Source organism: Miniopterus natalensis, chromosome 15 (genome assembly GCF_054644295.1).
Source record: "Miniopterus natalensis isolate mMinNat1 chromosome 15, mMinNat1.hap1, whole genome shotgun sequence".
Classification (NCBI taxonomy): Eukaryota; Metazoa; Chordata; class Mammalia; order Chiroptera; family Miniopteridae; genus Miniopterus; species Miniopterus natalensis.
In genome coordinates, this window is record NC_142095.1 from 3,786,851 (window position 1) to 3,806,539 (window position 19,689).

The 19,689-nt window shown below is 49.4% G+C and overlaps 3 protein-coding genes across 9 annotated transcripts in view; 2 read left to right on the plus strand and 1 right to left on the minus strand.

Annotated features, from left to right (window-relative positions):
• QRICH1 (glutamine rich 1) overlaps window positions 1-10,971 on the plus strand; it is a 30,793-nt gene extending 19,822 nt beyond the window's left edge. For all 6 annotated transcript variants that reach the window (XM_087824753.1, XM_087824755.1, XM_087824756.1 and 3 more), the window contains 7 exons: window positions 140-317; window positions 918-1,072; window positions 2,601-2,715; window positions 7,734-7,842; window positions 8,201-8,352; window positions 8,664-8,754; window positions 10,096-10,971. In XM_087824753.1, coding sequence (XP_087680879.1) covers window positions 140-317; window positions 918-1,072; window positions 2,601-2,715; window positions 7,734-7,842; window positions 8,201-8,352; window positions 8,664-8,754; window positions 10,096-10,288 — 993 coding nt within the window. In that variant the 3' untranslated portion in view covers window positions 10,289-10,971. The remainder of the gene's footprint in view (window positions 1-139; window positions 318-917; window positions 1,073-2,600; window positions 2,716-7,733; window positions 7,843-8,200; window positions 8,353-8,663; window positions 8,755-10,095) is intronic.
• Window positions 10,972-11,267: 296 nt separating this feature from the next.
• Window positions 11,268-16,148, plus strand: IMPDH2 (inosine monophosphate dehydrogenase 2). 2 transcript variants are annotated; one of them, XM_016202841.2, is made up of 15 exons: window positions 11,268-11,454; window positions 11,892-11,940; window positions 12,154-12,255; window positions 12,368-12,442; window positions 12,772-12,978; window positions 13,515-13,602; window positions 13,676-13,875; window positions 13,953-14,043; window positions 14,139-14,234; window positions 14,476-14,547; window positions 15,190-15,333; window positions 15,419-15,563; window positions 15,658-15,801; window positions 15,882-15,965; window positions 16,060-16,148. In XM_016202841.2, exons 1-15 carry the CDS (start codon window positions 11,357-11,359, stop codon window positions 16,079-16,081), a joined length of 1,617 nt encoding a protein of 538 aa, XP_016058327.1. In that variant the 5' UTR covers window positions 11,268-11,356; the 3' UTR covers window positions 16,082-16,148. The 2 variants fall into 2 exon arrangements, with proteins under 2 accessions (XP_016058327.1, XP_016058329.1); XM_016202843.2 differs by lacking the exon at window positions 14,476-14,547 and having other exon boundaries at window positions 11,270-11,454.
• A 565-nt stretch (window positions 16,149-16,713) lies between these two features.
• On the minus strand, window positions 16,714-17,839 carry NDUFAF3 (NADH:ubiquinone oxidoreductase complex assembly factor 3). The gene is given in 6 exon segments (XM_016202844.2): window positions 16,714-16,865; window positions 16,868-16,978; window positions 17,058-17,158; window positions 17,257-17,323; window positions 17,477-17,669; window positions 17,757-17,839. Coding segments are annotated over 6 exon segments (573 nt in total). The 5' UTR covers window positions 17,834-17,839; the 3' UTR covers window positions 16,714-16,841.
• Between the last annotated feature and the right edge of the window lie 1,850 nt (window positions 17,840-19,689).

Here is a 19,689-nt window from a genome sequence, read left to right on the forward strand (position 1 = left end):
TTCTTGAAAACAAGACAGCAAGGAGAAAATATATTTTTTATTAAAAGAACTACAAGTAACATTTTTTGGGGCAGTTTTACCAAGTAAAGGGCCTGATGTGAAAGAGTAATGAAACATTTTGATGGTTTCTGTCTCATAGGCTCAAACTGTCCAAGTTGCTGAAGTTGAACCACAGTCACAGCCACAGCCTTCCCCAGAACTTCTGCTTCCAAATTCTCTGAAGCCAGAAGAAGGGCTTGAAGTATGGAAAAACTGGGCTCAGACCAAGAACGCTGAGCTAGAGAAGGATGCTCAGAACAGACTGGCGCCCATTGGGAGTGAGTGTTTGGGAGGGATGGGGGGTGGACTCTGTCTAAAATGCAGTGGCACTGAAGCAGCAGGAGGGGGGAATGGCAGGAAAGTGGTGTCCCTTGGCTCTGGGGTCTAGGGAGCTCCATCTGAAATAGTAGGCTGAATTTAAGACAGGCAACAAGCGGGACTGACCAGTTGCAAATGAACAGGATTTGTGCAAGACCAGGCATTTTTGTATACATGGATTTCTGGAGTTGACCTAGATCTGTGCAGAGCGACTTTTGGGAGAAGATAGAAACCAGTGAGTGCGCTCAAGCCCCTTCTTCCTTAGCATTATGCTTTTATGCTTCCTAACATTACAGGGGGTGGATTTTTTTCTTTCTTTCATGTCGTGGCCCTAATACAAATTTTCAGGATATGTAAGGTGGGCAGGATTGTGGAAAGGAAACCCTTGGTGTAATAGAGCATACAGGATTATTGCCTTAGTAGGTCAGATACAAGTGACCATTTCCATCTCACCCCTGATGGGGCAATATTTGCTCTGAGCCGACTTCAAGGATATGAGTGACCGATAAAGAGATGACTATTGCCAGGACCTCCATTCACCTTTGGGGTTTGTGTTGTAGGACGCCAGCTTCTGCGATTCCAGGAAGATCTCATCTCTTCTGCTGTGGCCGAGTTGAATTATGGGCTCTGTCTAATGACACGGGAAGCTCGAAATGGAGAAGGTGAACCCTATGATCCAGATGTACTCTACTATATTTTCCTGTGCATTCAGAAGGTAGGAAACAGCTTCACAGGAACATGTTTGAGCTGTGTTCTCATCGGGTATTTACTGGATATTCAGATTAGTAAAATGACAAGCAAGTGGTTATAATTTGGACTTTCAACTGTATAATGAGGTTTTTTTGTTTTTTTAAATTGATTTCAGAGAGAGGAAGGGAAAGGGAGGGAGAGATAGAAACATCAATGATGAGAGTCACTGATCGGCTGCCTCCTGCATGCCCTCTACTGGGGATCGAGCCTGTAACCTGTACATGTGTCCTGGCTGGGAATTTAACTGTGACCTTCTAGTTTGTGGGTCAACGCTCAACCACTGAGCCATGCTGGTTAGGCTATAATGAGTTTTTAAGTGTGTTTTTTTCATTGCAGAAAACCTACATGTTCACTTTAGAAATAAATAAATAAACATCATTTATAATCCTGTCTGCCATCTAGAGAAACTTCTTTTAAAACATTTTGTATATTAAAAAGAAAAATACAAGCAAAAAAAAAAAATTTGGTATATTACCCAAGAGCTGTTTTAGAAAAATAATGAAACATTTTTTTTAATCTTCACCCAAGGATTTAAAAAATTTTATTTCATTGATATTTTGAGTGAGAGAGAGAAACATCAGTGTGAAAAAGAAACTTCAGTTGGTTGCCTCCCATACATGCCTCGACTAGGGATCGAACCCTCAACCTTTTGGTGTACAGGACAGCGCTCCAGCACTATTATTTTTGTTAAAGTAAGCATGGTTTGCGTAAAAGTAATTTATCCAAAATAAAGTTTGGTGCTAACAAACAGCGTATCTTATTCTTTCCTGCATTAATTAGTATAAAATAATTATTTGAGGTAGTTGAATTAGAATATACAACTGTAGTTGGGTTTTCCGACATCTAAGGTGAAGCATAACAAAAGTTCATTTTAGACTTTAGGAGAGCTGAGGAGGATTTCTTAGTGTTTGAATGCTCTTGTGGAAAATCCCACAGTAAGATGGGCAAAAGCACATGCTGGTTAGCACTCACCCTGCTGCCTAGGCCTGAGCAAAGTCTGCCTCCCAGTTTGTTCCTCTTCCTTCCCAGTCACTCAAGGTACTAGGTGAATTGCTTTACATGGTGTCTCATTCCATGTTCTCCCCAGTCCTGGAAGATAGGCACAGTCATCTCCATTTACAGACAAGAAATCTGAGCCCCAAAGTTAAAAGACTTCCTTGAGTTATTTAACTTGCACCATAGCTAATAGGAAGCTGTCCCCAGAGCCTGCACCATGTTTTTTGCTACCATGAGACATTTCCTTGCCTGGGTGAAATAGCATTCACAAAATCTACCCTGTTGACACAACTCTTGAGAGGGTTGTGAGAGTTGGTTCACATGATCTGAAGTATGGTGGAAGTGTCACATGCTGGATGATTTTGACCTGGTATGTAGGTTTATTAAGCGGGGAATGGGTAGGCAGAGGTGATGGTACCAGTAGAAAAATGTTTATTTCCCCTGAAACTTGTACTTGAGAGACTACCAACAACTTTTGTTGATTGTTTTTCTTTCAGTATCTTTTTGAAAATGGACGAGTTGATGACATCTTCTCTGATCTTTACTACGTTCGATTCACGGAGTGGCTACATGAAGTTCTGAAGGACGTTCAGCCCCGAGTCACTCCACTTGGTAAGAGTCTTCCTAGTCCTTGGATGTCTTTCTCACCTGGGTTTAAAAAGAATCGGCTGCTTATGTGGCTGGCTGTGATACAGCATGTGGGTGAGAATGCTGTAAATCCTAGACACCAGCATCAACATCTGTGCTGCTTGCCCTGATATGGAAGGGGCACTGCTCATCAGACACGACCCAGCTGGTCCTAGTGTAGCAAGAACGTGGGGCATGCAGAGCGTAGGGTAGTTACTCTTTTTTTCCTATTAAAATTTATTGATTAAAATTAAAATCATTGCATACAAGATTAAACTGTGTTCCTGTACTCACAACTATAAACCTACTTTTGCCCCACCCTATATAGAGCATAATTTTTGCTTTACCTATAGGTAACTTCCTGGGCAGTATGTTATGTTGGAAAGGAACATGAGTTTTATAGTAGATGTCTGAGGTGTTTTTTTTTCTTTTTTTTTCCTTCTTTTTTTAAATATGTCTTTATTGATTTCAGAGAGAGGAAGGGAGAGAGAGAGAAACATCAATGATGAGAGTCGTCATTGATCAGCTGCTTCCTGCATGCCCCTGACTGGGGATCAAGTCTGCAACCCAGGCATGTGCCCTGATCAGGAATCCAACCGAGATCTCCTGGATCATAGATGGATGCTCAATCACTGAGCCACACCCGGCCAGTCGGTGTTTATTTTTTTTAATAAACTTTATTTTTTAGAGCAGTTTCAGGTTTACAGAAAAATGGAGCAGGAGATACAGAGAATTCCCATATACCTCCTCACACAGTGTTTCCCCAATTATTTTGTATTAGTGTAGTATACTTGTTACAGTTGATGAATCAGTATTGATACATTATTAATTAAAAGCCTGTAGTTCACATTAGGGTTCACTCCTTGTGTTGTACATTCCATGGGTTTTGACAAATGTATAATGACATGTATCTACAGTTACTGTACTATACAGAAGTTTCACTACCCTAAAATTCCCTGTATTCCACCAAGTCATCCCTCCATGCCTCCCCCAAATCTCTGGCAACCATTGGTCTTTTTACTGTCTCCATAGTTTTTGCCTTTTCCAGAATGTCATATAGTTGGAATAATTTATTTTGTGGCCTTTTGGATTTTTTTTTTTCTTTTTTTTCCCACTTAGCAATATGCATTAATGTTCCTATGTGTCTTTTTGTGGCTTGATAGCTCATTTCTTTTTATTGCTGATAATATTCCATTGTATGGATGTACCACAGTTTGTTTATCCATTCACCTATTGAAGAACTTTCAAGTTTTGGCAATTATGAATAAAGCTGCTATAAACATTTTGTGCAGGTTTTTGGTGAAAGAATAGGCAGGTAGATCAATGGAACAGAATAGAGAGCCCAGAAATATAGCCACAAAAATATAACCAACTTACCTTTGGCAAAGGAACAAAGGGAATTCAATGAAGAAAGGATAATCGATCAACAAATGTCTCTGGAACAACTGGACATGCACATGCAAAGAATGAATCTAGACACATACCTTATACACTTCACAAAACTAACTCTAGACAGATCACAGACCTAAATGTAAAATGCAGAATTGCAAAACTCTTCCTAAAGATAAATAGGAGAAAATCTAGGTGACCTTAGGTTTGGTGATGATTTTTTATATACAGCACCAAAAGCACTGTGATCCATGAAAGAAAAAATTGGTAAGTTGAACTCCATTAAAATTAAAAACGACTGCTTTGTGAAACACTGTTAAGAGAGTGAAAAAATGAGCCACAAACTGGGAGAAAATCTTTGCAAAATATATCCGATGAAAGACTGGTATCCAAAATGTACAGAGAACTCTTTAACACTCACCAGCAAGAAAACAAACAACCTGATTAACAGATGGACCAAAAATCTGAACAGATGCTTCATAAGGAAGACACACAAGAATATAATAAGACATATAATAAGAACAATGCTTATTATATGTCATCATTAAATTTTAACTTAAAATAATGAGATACCACTATATAACTGTTAGAATGGCTAAAATCCCAAACACTGGCAGCACCAAATGCTGGATAGGGTGCAACAATAACCCTCATTCATTGCTGGTGGGAATGCAGAGTGGTACAGCCGCTTTTGGAAGACAATTTGGCATTTTCTACAAAAGTAAACATCATGTTATCTTATGATCCAGCAATCTAGGTCCTTGGTATTTGTGTTGAAAACAGTCTAGTTACATCGATCACCACCCATAGTTTGTTATATGCTTAATTAACCTTAAAAAAATGTATTGGTTAAATATTTTTGAGTGCCTACTGTGTGCCAGGCAGTATTCCAGGTATGTAGATAATAATATCGTACTGAACAAAATGGACCTTACAGTCTAACGGGGAGACAGTAAATAATGAGATTAATTTGTGACTGAGTGCTTTGAAGAAGAAAGCACAAGGGAATAGAAAGTGTTAAGGGCATTAGGAGGGAGGCCTCTCTAAGGGCTGCTGTTAGAACCGAGACCTGAGTAAGTGCATCAGTGACTCACGCTACATGATCTGCAAATTTTTAAGCCAAGTGTAGCTGTGCAGAGTTTGCTTTTTAAAATTTGTGGAATTTCAAGCACATATAAAAATAAAATAGATTAATGACCCTCCCATGTACCTACTGTTTATTCATGGCAAATCTTCTCTCATATATACACCACTTTATTCCCCCTCCCATATTATTTTGAAGTAAATCCCAGACACTTTATTCATAAGTATTTTAATATGTATTATTGACATACCACAATGCCGTTTTCATAGATTTTTTAAAAAATTCTAAAATGTCATCAAAATCTCTACCCTCTGTTTTGAATTTCTAATTGTCTCATAAATGTCATAATTTTGCTTATCGGGGTCAAGGTGTGATTCCACACATTGAAATTGCTGGGTATACCTTTTTATGCTTAGCTTTAATCTTTAATTCCCCCCTGAGTTTTTTCTTGCAATTTATTTATGGAAGAAATTAGCCTTTTAAATTGTCACGCAGTCTACTTTTTACTGATTACATCCCTGTGGCGTAGTTTTATATACTCTTCTGTCCCCTGTATTTACAGCTAATTGGTAGTCGCATATAAAGACTTAATTGATCAGGTTTTATTTTTTTGTGTGTGTGTGTTCATTTCGGCAAGGTTAGATCATAGATGGGTTATTTATTTTCATCTGATGCCCATAATGTCTGGATCCATTAATTTATTAGTTGCAAAAGGTGGTATTCTAATGTTACTACTTCTTCATTATTAGCTGAAAAACAAAAGAAACTTTTCCTTGTCAACCTTTTGAATTCAAGGCCGTATAAATTGTACAGAAGGAGGATATGGGCTGCTTCTTCTCCTTTGTTTAGCAGTTTTCACAGGAATGAGTTGGTTTACCAGCTTCCCTCGGTGATAACCAAGTAACTGGGTGGTTTTTTGTTTTTTAAGAATCATCATGAACTAGTGAATTTAAATATTTAATATGATTCAGTGTATTGCAGTTACCTTTTTTAAAAATTATCTTTACTGATATGCAGATTGTCCCATCTTTGGTCATTTGGAGCTTCTTTAAATTAGCTCTTAAGTTCTTTTGACACAACCCTTCTTCCTTGATTTCTGGTTTCCTAAAATGTCTCAGGCTCATCTTGAACATTTCCTGTCCGGATGTGGAATCAGTCTGTTCTCCATGGTGCCTGGTTTTTTAAGTGGTAAATGGTATTTCAGTACCAAACCAAAGCCTGGAGGCTATGTGTGCTTGTTGCTCCTGAGTTGGTCATTGTTTCTAGGCCTTAAAGTGGACAAACCAAAAATACAAAAACAAAATAGACCATTTTGATACTTGTAGTTTAGAATTAGAACTATGAGGCTTTTATATGATGTGTCTATTTGTATCACCCTTCTCCCATGTCAGCTGTCCTGGTCGTCATGCATGAAAGTTCACTCTAATTTGTGTTGTTAAGAAGCAGTTAAAGCCAGGGAAGGTGACTCCAGGGGCACAGTGAACCCAGAGAAAATAGGGCAGGCCAAAGTATGCCTGGGACCACTCCTAGGGCTGGCCTTCCCTGAGGACAGCTGTTTTCTGCCACTCATCCTGCCCCGGACATGTCTAAGAGCAGGGAAGCTTATCTCATTGTCTCTGGACCACCAAATACAAGAGTAGAGGCAAAGCTGCCCTAAAGAGATGGAAATGCACTAATGGAGTCAAAAGGCCAGCTTTGGTAAGAACAGAGGAGAGGAATGTGTTGGACAGAATATTTCTTTCCCTGCTTCTAAGAAGTGGCACTGTCACTGTATGCCTGGAGAAAGCTGGTGTCTGCTGCTGCTGTTTCACCAGGCCCTCTGCCTACAGGGCACACACACACTTGCACATTGACTGTTGAATGAACACATGAAGGGGGCTTGGTGATCATACTGACCTTTGTCCCTGCCCAGTTCTCAATTTGCTTATGTAGCAGGCTTTTAACAATAAAATCTGCCCTGTGGGGAACACCTGTAATAGTTCAGAATGGCAGTCCCCTTTACTAGAGAGGGGATGAGAATGGGCTTGCTTTCTAGAGATGGAAGCCACAATAAGGTCTAGCAAGGGCAAACAGGCATGCATGCCAGTTCTCTGGGCCCTGGACACCTTCGAAAATATGGAAGTTCTATGCCCGCTTTCCAGAGTAGTATGCATTTATGCAGAGTTTGGGTTATAGTTTTTTGGGTGTTTCACTTTCCCTGAAGCCTATCCTTTTGTCCCATGTTAACCTTGGATTAAAAGAAGAATTAACATCCGGTAAGAGCATTCATGTTTAGGGCAGTGGTTCTCAAAATGTGGTCTTAGGAAATTGTTAGAAATGCATATTATCATGTCCCACCCCAGAAATTTGTGCTGAGACCCAGCCATTTGCGTTTTAACAAGCTTCCCAGGTGATTCTGCCATACCAGGAAGTCTTCTCTGGTTAAACTTGTAGTCCTGTGTGGTCCTGGTTGTCCCTCACACTTCCCATCTTGCACCTTTGAGGGAACGCCTGCCATCCTCTTGTTGTAGCAGTACTCTATTCCTCCTAGGCTATGTCCTGCCCAGCCACGTGACTGAGGAGATGCTGTGGGAGTGCAAGCAGCTCGGGGCTCACTCCCCTTCCACCCTGCTGACCACCCTCATGTTCTTTAATACCAAGTAAGTGTTCTAGAGGCTCCATGCTTAGCCACTGCTGGCATCTGCCCAGTGAAGAGGGTGGAAACTATCCAGGCAGACTTTGAATTCTTTTGACACATATTTGAGAGCCTTTGGGCTACTGAAAGCCCTCAGTCCCACTTGGCTGCATTTTGTGTGGTGACTAGTGAAGCAGACAGCCTTGCCAGACCCCCACCATCAGTCTTGATGTGGCTTCTCCACTAGACAGTGTGTGTGGGTGTGGGCCTGCCCATATCCTGGGAGTGTAGGCAGTGGCTCCTCCAAAGCACTGATGGCAGAGGGTAAGTCATGGTCTCCTCCTGGCACCCTTCCCTTTGCCTTGCTTTCACTTGCGGTGCAGGTACTTCCTGTTGAAGACAGTGGACCAGCACATGAAGCTGGCCTTCTCCAAGGTCTTGCGACAGACAAAGAAGAACCCCTCCAATCCTAAAGATAAAAGCACGAGTATTCGGTACCTGAAGGCACTGGGGATACACCAGACTGGCCAGAAAGGTAGGCAGGGACTGCAGAAACAGTGCTAGGTGCCCTTGTGCCTGAGGGGCTAGTGATGAGTGTGGGGTTGGGATTTGCTGGGTATGAATTCTCCATTCCTTTCTCCTCAGCCAGAGACTTCAAACTCTTGAAGAAGCAGAGATGCCCCAGAAAAGATAGCTGCCTTTTCCTTTCATAATCACCTCCCATGCCTCACCCTTTCCCTTCCAATATGTCCTAGTTGGGATGGCTGGAAGTCTAAAGTTCCTCATCTGGGCCTCAGCTAAAGCAGTCTGAAGCCATGTCTGTGATTGTGAGGATGTGTTTTATAGTTACAGATGACATGTATGCAGAACAAACGGAAAATCCAGAGAATCCACTGAGATGTCCCATCAAGCTCTATGATTTCTACCTCTTTAAATGGTGAGGCGGTTTTATTCTAAGTGGGTAACTGACTGTGTGCGTGCGTACCTGTGTGCAGTTATTCTCTAGTACCCAACGGAGAGTAAAAACACACTTCTAAAAAACTACATACAGAAGCAACCTTACTGCTTTTTACAAAGCATGTGATATGCTTAGCACCCTGATTATAAAAGGGGTCCCTGCGCCCTAATGGTCCCCTTTCCTGGAGAGGAGGTGAAGGTAGAGGGAGGAAGGTACAGAGAGGCTACCTCTATTCTATGTTTAACAACATCTTGGGCTTGATGTTTTGTCATCATCACCATCAATCTAGAGGGTACTCCTTTCCTTGGCTTTTGTTCTTTCTTGTACCTAAAGTTTGGCTGTCATCTTCATAGCAATGCCAGAATGACCTTTCTACATTGTAGGTTTATGTTACTTAAAACCTTTAGTGGTTTCTTTTGCTCTACAAAGAATTATCCTAATATGGCCAACGAGACCTTTCATTCACTCCCCCTTGCTAATCTCATGTTCATGTAGCTCTTGGCTTTCTAGCTACACTGGCTTCTCTCCACTTACGGGCATGATGCATTCCCTTTCTCAAGGCCTCAGCACATAATTTTTCTCTGTTGGGCAACCCCCACACCACTTCACCCCTACTCATTTGGCAGTAGCTCCTATCCATCAGGGAAGCGTTTTCAGACTCTACCTATTCCCTCAGGCTATTCCATCTGTTACACTGTTTGTCATTTTGTGTGTATTTGTGTAAGTGTTTAACTACTCTCTTCCTCTCCCCTTATCTGTAAGCTCTAGGAGGTAGGCACTGTTGGGTTTTACTCATTTCTTTAACATCACCTAATGCAGAATTGGCACACAGTTGCTCTTTGGTAAATCTTGAGTGGGTGAATGAATAGCTAAGAGGATGGCATGTACTAAGTACTTTAGAGAGGTACAACACAGCAGTACGGAGGGTGGGGCCAGGTAAGGGCCCTAGTTCCTCAGTAGAATTGAGGGATTATCAATGGATTGGGTAAAGGAAACAACTTGAGCAAAGACTTGGACAGACCTTCTGGGAAGTGATGTTGGTTCCAAGTGGGATATGACTGGACTCAAGTAGATGAGGCCTGGGAGCCCTCTGCAGCTGGTTAGTCAGAGGAATCACAGCTGGCAGTGTGTGGGGGAGGAGTAAAGGCAGCCTATTGGTGGCATTTGAGGTAGTATGTGTTGGATGCATGCAATTCAGTAGCTGTGCCACCATACCTTCCAGAGCTACTGCCTTCCCAGCTTTTGCAATTATCTGTCTGGGAGGTTCAGGTGGGAGGGTTGAGATTGGTTTTAACCAACTTTTACTGACATATTCTTCAGTCCCCAGAGTGTGAAAGGCCGGAATGACACCTTTTACCTGACGCCCGAGCCAGTGGTGGCCCCCAACAGTCCAATCTGGTACTCGGTCCAGCCTATCAGCAGAGAGCAGATGGGACAAATGCTGACTCGGATCCTGGTGATACGAGAAATTCAGGAGGCCATTGCAGTGGCCAACGCAAGCACCATGCACTGAGATCCCTTAGCCATGGTGCTAAGGAGAGCGCCCAGGAAAACACAGACAGACTTTCACACTAAAGAAGAGGCCTCCATTTTTTCTTTTCTTTTTTTATTGGTGTAGTTATGAAGTCTTTCAGACTGCTTCTGTTTAAAATGTAAAAGGAAACTGCCCCCTGTGCATCTTCATAAACCTGCTGTGGCAGACTCCTCAGCCCGTGGGGGCCCTACGTTTCCTGAGAGCCAGGTGTCCTATAAAGTTGCTGGCTGACTTTTTCTTTTTTTGTCTGGGGCCTGGGAAAGGGCTTGGACTGTTTGGAGAAATGTGGCCCCTTCCCTTCCTCCAGAAAGCTGGAATTAATGATGGATGGACCCTCCAGGGAATCTCCCCAGCTGGCTTCCACTCAGACTGGCCGACTTCGCTGACCCCAGGGAAACGGTCTTTTCTTTCATGCTCAGACGTAAACTTAGCATCTTAATGGAAGGAAAATGAGGGGAACTTCAATTATGATTTATTAAAGACAATTTCTATTACACTCTCCTTTATGACAAGTGACATTTTAGATGTTAAAGTAAAAACTTTACCATGCCTTTTTTTTTTTGGCCTAACATTGAGGCCTTAAACCTGAGGCTCCTGTGCCTGATGGAATTCTTGTAACATACACTTGTGTATCATATAAAGATACCACTCTGTTTCTCTTATGTATTCTTAATCTAGTTGTTTATTAAGAATGACAAGCACGTCTTTTCAACCTGCTAGTGAACAACGCCTCTTTATTTGGGAGGAAACCGGAGGAACAGTGGAAGCAAAACCTTGCCTGTTAGCTGAACAGGCCGAGGTTCTGCGGGAGGGGGCAGCGACGCGAACAGCCCAACCCCCTGGTTACCGGGCTTGTGCACGCTGTGCGCATGCGCCTCCCGCCAACCCCGCCCCGTGGGCGCGCCGGCTCCGCCTACGCGTGCTGCGTCTTGACGTCAGCGACGCGCAAGGCGCGCTGACGGTAGCGTGTGTATATTGGCGCGTCCCCGACGCCAGAGGCCTCTGCGGCGTGGTCGTCGGAGACTCGCGGCTGTCCGCGCGCTGGCCATGGCCGACTACCTGATTAGCGGGGGCACGTCCTACGTGCCGGACGACGGGCTTACGGCACAGCAGCTGTTCAACTGCGGGGATGGCCTCACCTACAAGTGCGGGCCTGAGGGGCTCACGGGCGAGGAGGGGCGGCGTGCTGGGCAGGAAGGCCGGGTTGGGCTTCCATTGAGCCCGCTTGGGCTCGTGCTTGAGGGGCCGGTTTCGGAAATTCCCCACCCAGCTCTGGGGCTCACTTTGACAGACACAGCGGGGCGGGATGGAGGCGGAATTTTGCCAGTGCTTGGGATTTCAGACTGGAAACTCCATCCTTTGGGCACATGGAGTTGTCAGGGTGCCAGGGGCGCTGACAGCGAGGTGGCAGGCAGGAAAGGTCCCGTCACTGTCTCCACCTTGTGCTCTGCCTTGCGTGTGACACATGGGCTAGGTCAGTGCCCTCTCTGCCCAAATGCCTTAAGAGATGCTCTGTGGAGATGGAGTCTCCGGTTGCACTGAGCCTGAGCCTCACCCCCCGTTTGCTCCTCTCCCCCCGTAGTGACTTTCTCATTCTCCCCGGGTACATCGACTTCACTGCAGACCAGGTGGTGAGTATGGCCAGGAATTGGGTCCTGAGCATTACGGTTGGGTAAGGGGCGGCTGTGCCCTGGTCTGCCTCACCAGATTGGGCTTTGGGGTGGATTCTATGGGATGGTTTTACTAGCATGCAGGTCATACAGGTCACCTGTTTTGTGGGGCACTTGGAGCCATCATGAGTTGTATGAAGTGTTTCCTCACATTAGCTGGCTTAATATCCTCAGGACTTGACCTCTGCTCTGACCAAAAAGATCACTCTGAAAACCCCACTGGTTTCCTCACCCATGGACACAGTCACAGAGGCTGGGATGGCCATAGCAATGGCGGTGAGCACCATGGGGCTTAAGGGCAGCAGCAGCCTGATCTCTCTTCCCCAAAGGCATACAGTCATGCCTCTCTAATTCTTGTTACTTTTTCTGTCTTTTGTTTACTCTGCAGCTTACAGGTGGTATTGGCTTCATCCACCACAACTGTACACCTGAATTCCAGGCCAACGAAGTTCGGAAAGTGAAGGTCAGAAGGGCAAGGATCATGGTCAAGAGTTCCTGGGAATTGCACTGGGGTGGGGTGGGAGTGGGGTTTATTTTGCTTCAAATTATGGATCCTTTTTCCCCATTGTGGAGTTGAGTTCCTGAGTGGAAGAGCCTGAGATCCTGGGTCTCAGAAGAGGGCCAGGTGAACAGTGCCTGCCGCCCACCCATGTCTCCTATACCTGGGTTTCAAGTGTTGGTGCAATTTGGCCCTGTGGCACTGCCAAAGGGGGAGTTGGTACAAGCCCAGTTTTCAGACCAGGAGCCCAGTGAAAGTCGCTCAGAAACGCCCATTCTCATCACCCCTTCCAGAAATATGAGCAGGGCTTCATTACGGACCCTGTGGTCCTCAGCCCTAAGGATCGAGTACGGGACGTGTTTGAAGCCAAGGCCCGGCATGGCTTCTGCGGTATCCCCATCACCGACACCGGCCGGATGGGGAGCCGCCTGGTGGGCATCATCTCCTCGAGGGACATTGATTTTCTCAAGGAGGAGGAACATGACCGGTTTTTGGAAGAGGTAAATGCACTTGCAAAGCCAAGTTCTGGCAACCAGACTACAGACAGGGAGCCTTCTGTTGCCTCAGTGGCATTTCTGATGGTCTCTGCTGTCCAGGAAAGATGAGTGCCTAGCCAAGTTTCTGATCCTTTCATAGAGTTCTGCCCCCCCCGCCCCCAATACATGCACCAGAGGCACTCAATCTGCCCAGATGTTTGCCAGCATACACGCTGTATTCTTTGCCACCCCCAGGGTGGAGTCAGTGCTTAAGGACCAGTTTCAGCCGCCTCTTCTAATTCTCTCGTCATTGATCTGGTATGGCCCTTCTTTCCCTAACAGTGTAACAGGCTACAACAAATACCACATTGTCCTTTCTACCAATTCTCATGTTTGTCACTAGATTACTACATAGACTATTGGGTTTACTTGAGAGGAGTGTGGTTTGGGTGGTGTGTGAACATGGTGATATTTGGAACCTCACTCCTGAGTTAAGGGAAGGGCCTGTTGGGAGGTCTGGCTTCTGATTGGCTCTTCCTCACAGCTACCCCCCCTTTTAGATCATGACCAAGAGAGATGATTTGGTGGTAGCCCCTGCAGGCATCACATTGAAGGAAGCAAATGAAATTCTGCAGCGCAGCAAGAAGGGTGAGTCCTAGAGGTAGGAAGGGTTCTGTAACCAAACACCAGAGTCCTGATTCATGTCCTGCTCTGCCCTCAGGAAAGTTGCCCATTGTAAATGAAGATGATGAACTGGTGGCCATCATCGCCCGGACAGACCTGAAGAAGAACCGGGATTACCCACTAGCCTCCAAAGATGCCAAGAAGCAGCTGCTGTGTGGAGCAGCCATCGGCACTCATGAAGATGACAAGTATCGGCTGGACTTGCTAGCCCAGGCCGGTGTGGATGCAGTTGTTTTGGTGAGCTGCTGTTCAGGCAGGGTGGGGCAGTGGCAGCTGCTGCCATACCCAGCTCACTGGGACTTCCTCTGTTCCAGGACTCTTCTCAGGGAAACTCCATCTTCCAGATTAACATGATCAAGTACATCAAAGATAAATACCCCAGTCTCCAAGTCATCGGAGGCAATGGTGAGGCCTAAATGGGCACTGAGGATGTGGGGCCAGAGTAGGGAAGCTAGGCTTCCACCTAGACCTTCACTTGAGTCTTCCTCTGTTCATTGCAGTGGTAACAGCTGCTCAGGCCAAGAATCTCATTGATGCTGGTGTAGATGCCCTGCGGGTGGGCATGGGCAGTGGCTCCATCTGCATCACCCAGGAAGGTAAGATGCTTTGGCAGGACCCTTAGCTCCACATGCCCTGGAGCTAAGTGCTCTCATGGGAACTACAATGAGTCCTCCAGTAGGGGCAGCCCCAGGGCCAAACAGGCCCCTTGGATGGGTGACATGCTGGAAGCAAGACGAGCTCTCGTCTTTCCTCACTTGCCACTCCCCCCTGCCTAGCCTGGCCTCCTTGCTCCTGCTCTGCGCCCTCTCTAAACTCTGGTCTGTTTGTTTTATTTAGCAGCTCCCAAGATCCCTCCAGACATAAAGTCCCACAGCCCCAAATGCCCTTCTACTGTCACGGGCTGCTATAGTAAGTCCGGCCCGGCCCACTGGCCCGGCCCAGCTGCCCACTGCCCGGCTGCTTGGTTGACTGTAGCTGTAGCTCCCGGGGTTTGTGGTGCTGATGGGTGGGCAGGGCAGACTGAATGACAGACCATGGTTTTGGGGGCTGCTTGAAAACACAGCTCCCTCTTATTCCTGGGGTGCTTACTGGGCAGGACCTCCTTCCTCAGATGGGCCCTGCTCTGTCCACATCTCCTGCAGTAGGGCACAGCTCAGGGACCAACTCTGGAGCACACTTTTCCTTCCACACAACCACTACCCTGATCTTGCCTGAGCTGCCCACCATGTAGGAAGGGGTGGGCCTCTGGGTACTAACCACAGTGACCCTACCCCACCTGATACCAGTTGGGTGGGGCTTTCCCGGCTGCTGACTGCATGTGCCTGAGGCTGCCCTGGGCCATGCACACATGCACGTGAACACACGGGTGAGTGGTGGCCATCACAGCTGTTTGTACTGTTCAAAGCAGATGGGGCAGCTGTCCCAGACATGACTTGTCCTCAGCCAGGCTACAGTCCCGGTGCAGATGTAGCTGAAAGCTCCTGGGTGCAGAGCTGTGGCCACAGGGCCCCTTGCCTCCACCCACCCATCTATTCCTCCATCTTTTAACAGTGCTGGCCTGTGGGCGGCCCCAAGCAACAGCAGTGTACAAGGTATCAGAATATGCACGGCGCTTTGGTGTTCCTGTCATCGCTGATGGAGGAATCCAAAATGTGGGCCATATCGCCAAAGCCTTGGCCCTTGGGGCCTCCACAGGTGAGGCCCAGCACCTAGGGAGCCTGGTGGGACTCCTTCCCCATTGCCATTCAGGGTCTGCCCCCAGCATTACATCTGTCCATAGTCATGATGGGCTCCCTCCTGGCTGCTACCACTGAGGCCCCTGGTGAGTACTTCTTCTCCGATGGAATCCGGCTAAAGAAATACCGTGGTATGGGCTCTCTCGATGCCATGGACAAGCATCTCAGCAGCCAGAACCGATATTTCAGGTGGGACAGAAAGATCAGTTACCTTATGCCAGCCCTGCGCTGACCACTTCGTCTGTGCTTTGACCTTGTCCATGTCTCTTGCCTCTCCCTGCAGTGAAGCTGACAAAATCAAGGTGGCCCAGGGGGTATCTGGGGCTGTGCAGGATAAAGGGTCCATCCACAAATTTGTCCCCTACCTGATCGCCGGCATCCAACACTCCTGCCAGGACATTGGTGCCAAGAGTTTGACCCAAGTCAGGTAAGCGTGGGAAGCTTGGACATGGGTAGAGAGGCTCATCCAAGGCCAGCTACCCACATCTGACATCTGCCCCTTTTCAGAGCCATGATGTATTCTGGGGAGCTCAAGTTTGAGAAGAGAACGTCCTCAGCTCAGGTGGAAGGTGGCGTCCACAGCCTGCATTCGTAAGTGACCAACCCTTTCCTACTCCTATCCTTGGTGTGGAGGTCTCTGCCATGCCTGCTGCCCTTACCTCACAGCTGGTCCTTCCGCCTACAGGTATGAGAAGCGGCTTTTCTGAAAAGGGATTACAGCATAACCCCTTGGTTTTTCAATAAAAGTTTGAAAAAAGTGATGCCTGATCTTTGAGGTCAACAGGCAGGTGGGACTCTGCAGCTGCCACATCACGCATGCACACAAACACAACACCCTCATTTCCAGGGAAAGCCTCAGGCCCTGAGGTAAGGGTGCTCCATGGACCTGTTAAGGGGGTAGTAGTTCCATATTCAAAAAATCCCTCCTGAGGCAGCTCACAAGCCAGCCCTGACCAGCTAGGGCTCCCAAGGGTCAAGGGTTGGATAACAGATTCTGACTGGCTGCTTAGGAGGGGTACAGTCCATGGGGCTTTGGACTAACGTCCACAGGGCCTCCTGCTAGCCCAAAGCTTGGCCACATGGGACCAGGTGGAGACCCTCATAAATGATCTCTAACTTGAATCTCTAAAGAACCTTGTGGAAAAAGAATTGAGACCGCCCTGTATGTGCATGTGAGCAAGCAGACATCTGCAGTTTGGAATGAGTGTATATACTGCCTCCTGGCCTCTGATGGGCTATACAGTCTAGATAAAAAGATGACTCCTTGGTTTCTTCATAACCCTCACCAAGAAGCCAGAGCGAGCAGCCCCTGGCCAGCAATGCACCTAGTACAAAATGGTAGAAGTAGATTAAATTATTAATTTGCTGGTAAGCAAAACAAGTGTTACAGTGCCACGGGGGAGGGGCTCGTGAAAGCATTGGGAACCCCTGCACTCTGCAGAAGGTGTCAGGGCCCTACTGGAAAGGTCAGGTCAGTTCCTGGTGCTTCACTCTGCAGCTTGAGTCAGAGGTGTGACTGCAGTCCCTCCAGGTGGGGGGATGAGAGCAGCTCCTGTCACCCGGCCTTCATGACACAGGAAGTTGAAAGTGGCACAAGCATTGGGCTGCAAAGAGAAAGCCAGCATCAGCTGAGCCTGGGCTAGGCCTGGGCTCCCCTCAGCGCTCCCCAGTCCCAGGACTGACCGTGTCCTGCACTTCCACAGCGATTCCCCGCTGCCTCATGGCTCGCAGCACCTGGGGCTGCAGCCGCTCAGTCCGGTCTCCAGTGCCCACCACAACAATCTCTAGGGAAGGATGGGCACGGCCCGTCTACAACCAGGTCTGCGGATGGGGGGGGACTTCCGGGGGCTGGAAACCCCTCTGCCCTTCCCTCCCCCAATACCTATTCGGGGCTCCAGCATCCAAAAAAGAGAGAAGCTTTCTTCCGTGATGTCCTGGTGGGATCCTACCTGTATGGGGAGGAGGCAGGTTAAAGACGCCAAATCCACGCAACTTTCCCCATAGACCACACCAGGGCCACGGAAAAGCCAAGGTTCCCGGGACAGGATCGGGTTAGGCTGGGGCTCTGGCCCTCAGCTTCCTCCCTGCAGGGAAGGGCTCACGTTCCACTGCAGCACTGAGTGCGGGAGCAGCGCGCACGGCCCAAACACGCGATTTCCGTTGACCACGAAGCCGCGGCTGCTGTAGCTGTCGATGTACATGGCGTGCGGGGCCTCGCGTTGCAGCAGCGAGATGCTCGTCCGCTGATACAGTTCATCGTCGGCCGGCGTGAGCCGGTGCCCACGCCGTGGGGCCCTGCGGAGGGGCACGGTTAGGGTCTAGGAGACAGCAGGTGCGGAGCCGCAGGGGTGGAGTGGTGAGGGACGCGGGGACCGGACTCACCGCAGCAGCTCCGCTGGCGGACGGCGGAGTGCAGGTCCTGCTCGGTACAGACCGCGAAGCACAAACGCGGCGGCCATGGGGAACCAGCGCGCGGGGTCAGCGAGGTCGTGGCGGAGCCCAGCCCGGCGCGAACACAGCGCCCCCTGCGTCCCGGAGGGCGCCGCGCAGCTCGGCCGGCCCAGCGCTAGAGAGCTAGAGGGCGCGCCCGTGCCACCTGTCCCAGGAGGCCGCGGCCCCCAGCGCGGGTCGGGTGTCCGCACCTGCCGCCCGCCCCACCCTGGGCCCCCGCAGAGAGTCCTGAGGGAGCCAGACACCTGGCGGCGGAACCGACCTCAGGGCACTGCCTGGGTCCCAGCCTTGGCATGGCCCCCGCCTCTCAGCCAGCACGCAGGGCTCCCGGGCCAGGGGCGGGGCGGCCGCGCACCTGGCCGAGTCCCGCACACCTGGCCAGGGCGTGGAGCCAGCCTCCGCGCCTCTAATCCCGGCTTCGGGGCGTCAGGTTGCAAGGGCGGGGTGGGCGGCTCAGGTTTCCCCGCTTTCCTCGGAATCACGCCCCTTCCCAACCGTCACTTGCGCGACCGTTGGCGTCGTCGCCGCGCGTCGCGCGGGGCGTGGCCGCGCGTGGATTGGCTTCTTGGGAGCGCGAGGGGGCGTGGCCGGGTGGTTTCTACTTAAAATGGCTCCAGTCCGCTGCCAGAGCAAGCGGAAGGGGACGCCGTGGTAGGGCAGTGGTTGCAGTTCAGGTGGCAGCGACCGGGCCGAGCGGGACCGGACATTCCAGTAGACAGCGGCCGGAGCAGCGCTCACTGTTCGCGCCCCGCGACCCCCGCCCCCGCCGAGCCGAAGCCGAGGGCCTCCTGGCGCGAGTCGCCGGCGCCCGCGCGGGGTTCGGGCATCTCCGCCACCGTGCCGTGGCCTCGGGGGAATGTTGCTGCGTCTGCTCTCCGCGGGGCCCGGCGGGCGGGAGGCAGGCTCGGTACAGACGGGGACGGCCTCAATGGATTCCTGGGGGTCTTGTCGCCGCCCTGCGAGCCCACGGGGCCCCTAGAGCTCCGGGTGCTGGTAGCGTCTCCGGACAAAGGGCCCCAGCTGCGGGGGTGTCCCCAAGGCCGGCGCGCGGGTTTACTTCCTCCCCGGCCCACGGGAGCGCTTCCTTCTCGGCTGGTTCCGAAGCCCGCCCCGACACTTCCACCTCGCCGGTGGTCCTGGCTGCATGGGACCAGCAGGACTCACCCTACCCCGCGAGTGTGATCCGGTTCGGGACTCGTTCCCAGGGGAGGCCCCCACCGCCCCTCCTATTGTTTTGGGGCCCAGGTGAGCTCCTCATTCCCACTAGACCCGATTTCACCGCTTACTCCTAGGTCCGCCTCCTGGGACTGGAAATAGGGGGGCTCTATTCTGGCCCCAGGGCAAGGGACCCCTCCCACGGCTGGACAGCGGGCAACGGAATCCCAAAAGCAGCTGTTGTCTCCAGAGCATTCCAGCTGCGCTTGGATTTCGTTCCCTGCTCTCCTGCCTGAGCAGCGGCCTGGTCCAGAGGGGTGGGCGAGCCCTTCACCCCAGACACACTTCATTGGGTCGTTCTGGTCTCCGTCCGTTTCTCAGGTGCCCCCTCAGGTTGGAAGTCACGGGGGTAGACGTCGGGTAGCCTGGGCGGTGGCCATCTCGGGAACCCGGGGGAGCATTGGGGAGGCAGGGAGGGCAGACCCGGGGCCTCCCGATAGGGCTGCACTGGCGGTGAGTCCCACAGGGCCGCCCCAGCCCGCAACTCGCTAAAGATAGCCCTTCACTTCCTGGGGGAAAACCACCCCAACCGTCTCCGTGCACCGAGAGTGTGTGAAATCCCCAGCTGGGTCTCCAGCCCCAGCCCTGAGAGCAGCTGTCCCGGAGGCTCACGCCGGCGACAAGGAAAGTGCTTTGGAATGACACGATC